Source organism: Nanorana parkeri, unplaced genomic scaffold, assembly GCF_000935625.1.
Source record: "Nanorana parkeri isolate BGI_ZX_2015 unplaced genomic scaffold, ASM93562v1 scaffold3007, whole genome shotgun sequence".
NCBI lineage: Eukaryota > Metazoa > Chordata > Amphibia > Anura > Dicroglossidae > Nanorana > Nanorana parkeri.
The window spans coordinates 59,835-60,996 of NW_017309275.1; the positions used below are offsets into that span (position 1 = coordinate 59,835).

A 1,162-nucleotide genomic window follows, 5' to 3' on the forward strand; every position below is an offset into this window, starting at 1 on the left:
ATAGCACACCCAATTCACATTTACAAAGTATTTCTTACTTTTCTATTTGTTTTTTAGCAGATTACACACAGGACTCTACAGGCAGCTTCCATCACATCAAAGGGCTTGATTACACCTAATCCAGTGTGTTCCAGCACGGTTGGTAGCTGGAATGCACTGTATCGCATGAGGGGGCCTGGAGATACATTCAAGTCAATGGGACCACAGCCACGTCTCCTGCCTTGCAGTGCATTTAACTGCACCAAAACACATGGCACAACAATGCCCAAGGTACAGTGCAATCGTAAAAAATAAGTCATGCATGCAGGGAGAATTTTATTATGCGATCTAGTGCATTCCAGCTACTAACCGTGCAAAGTGAGAGACAGTAATATGCAATGCACCAGCCAAACCTGAGATCATTAACCCTTTGTTAGTACAGACAGTCCTGTACATCTGATCATAAGCCAGTTCACACAGGGTTAATTATAGTGACCATTACTTCCAGCCCCATCCCTAACATTACATTCAATTGGGAAATATAAGAATATCCAGCAAGTAAAAAGGTGAACAGCAATGTTTGTTTAAACGGTTAGGTTGTGTTAGGAACATTTAACACATATAAAATAGGATTCTATTCCAATCTGGCTGCAAAAAAGTGCAAATTAACTTTAGTCTTTGCCCCATGAATATTCACAGACTATGTGACAGAGCTGGAAGAAAGTGATGCCAGGGGGGACGTGGAACGCAGCTCCATGCTGGGACTGTGAGCCTCTGTCTGCAGCAGCAAAGCTTCCCTCAGTACATGCAGGGACCGTCACTCTCTCTCAGGAACACTCAATGATCTCTGACTATAATATTACCTCCTAGCTGGCTCCGGGCAAAAGCTGAGGCTCTTGTTATCATCAGCACTAACTTCCTGTCAGAGCCATACGGGGAAAACGCAGCCCAAGACGTCTGAAGAGCTGAGGACATTGTTCCTGTGATGGTGCCCTATCCACCGGCTACACTGTCACAGCTTATTAACACTTTGCTGCCGAGCTCTGCTCCCCAACACCTCCTGAGTTACAGTCAGAGCTGGGTTTGCAGTCTGACACTACAAGTGGTCAAGGGGCAGCTGCTTTGGGCCCCACAGCAATGACTGGGCCCGGGCACCTGCCCTTTTTGCCCTGCCTTAAAGACG

The 1,162-nt window shown here is 46.2% G+C and overlaps 1 protein-coding gene across 1 annotated transcript in view; it reads left to right on the plus strand.

The window, feature by feature from the left end:
• The window catches only part of LOC108802648 (phosphatidylinositol 5-phosphate 4-kinase type-2 beta-like), a 54,215-nt gene extending 53,275 nt beyond the window's left edge, over positions 1–940 (plus strand). The window contains exon 3 of the mRNA XM_018574504.1: positions 850–940. Coding sequence (XP_018430006.1) covers positions 850–940 — 91 coding nt within the window. The remainder of the gene's footprint in view (positions 1–849) is intronic.
• The last annotated feature ends 222 nt before the right edge of the window (positions 941–1,162 follow it).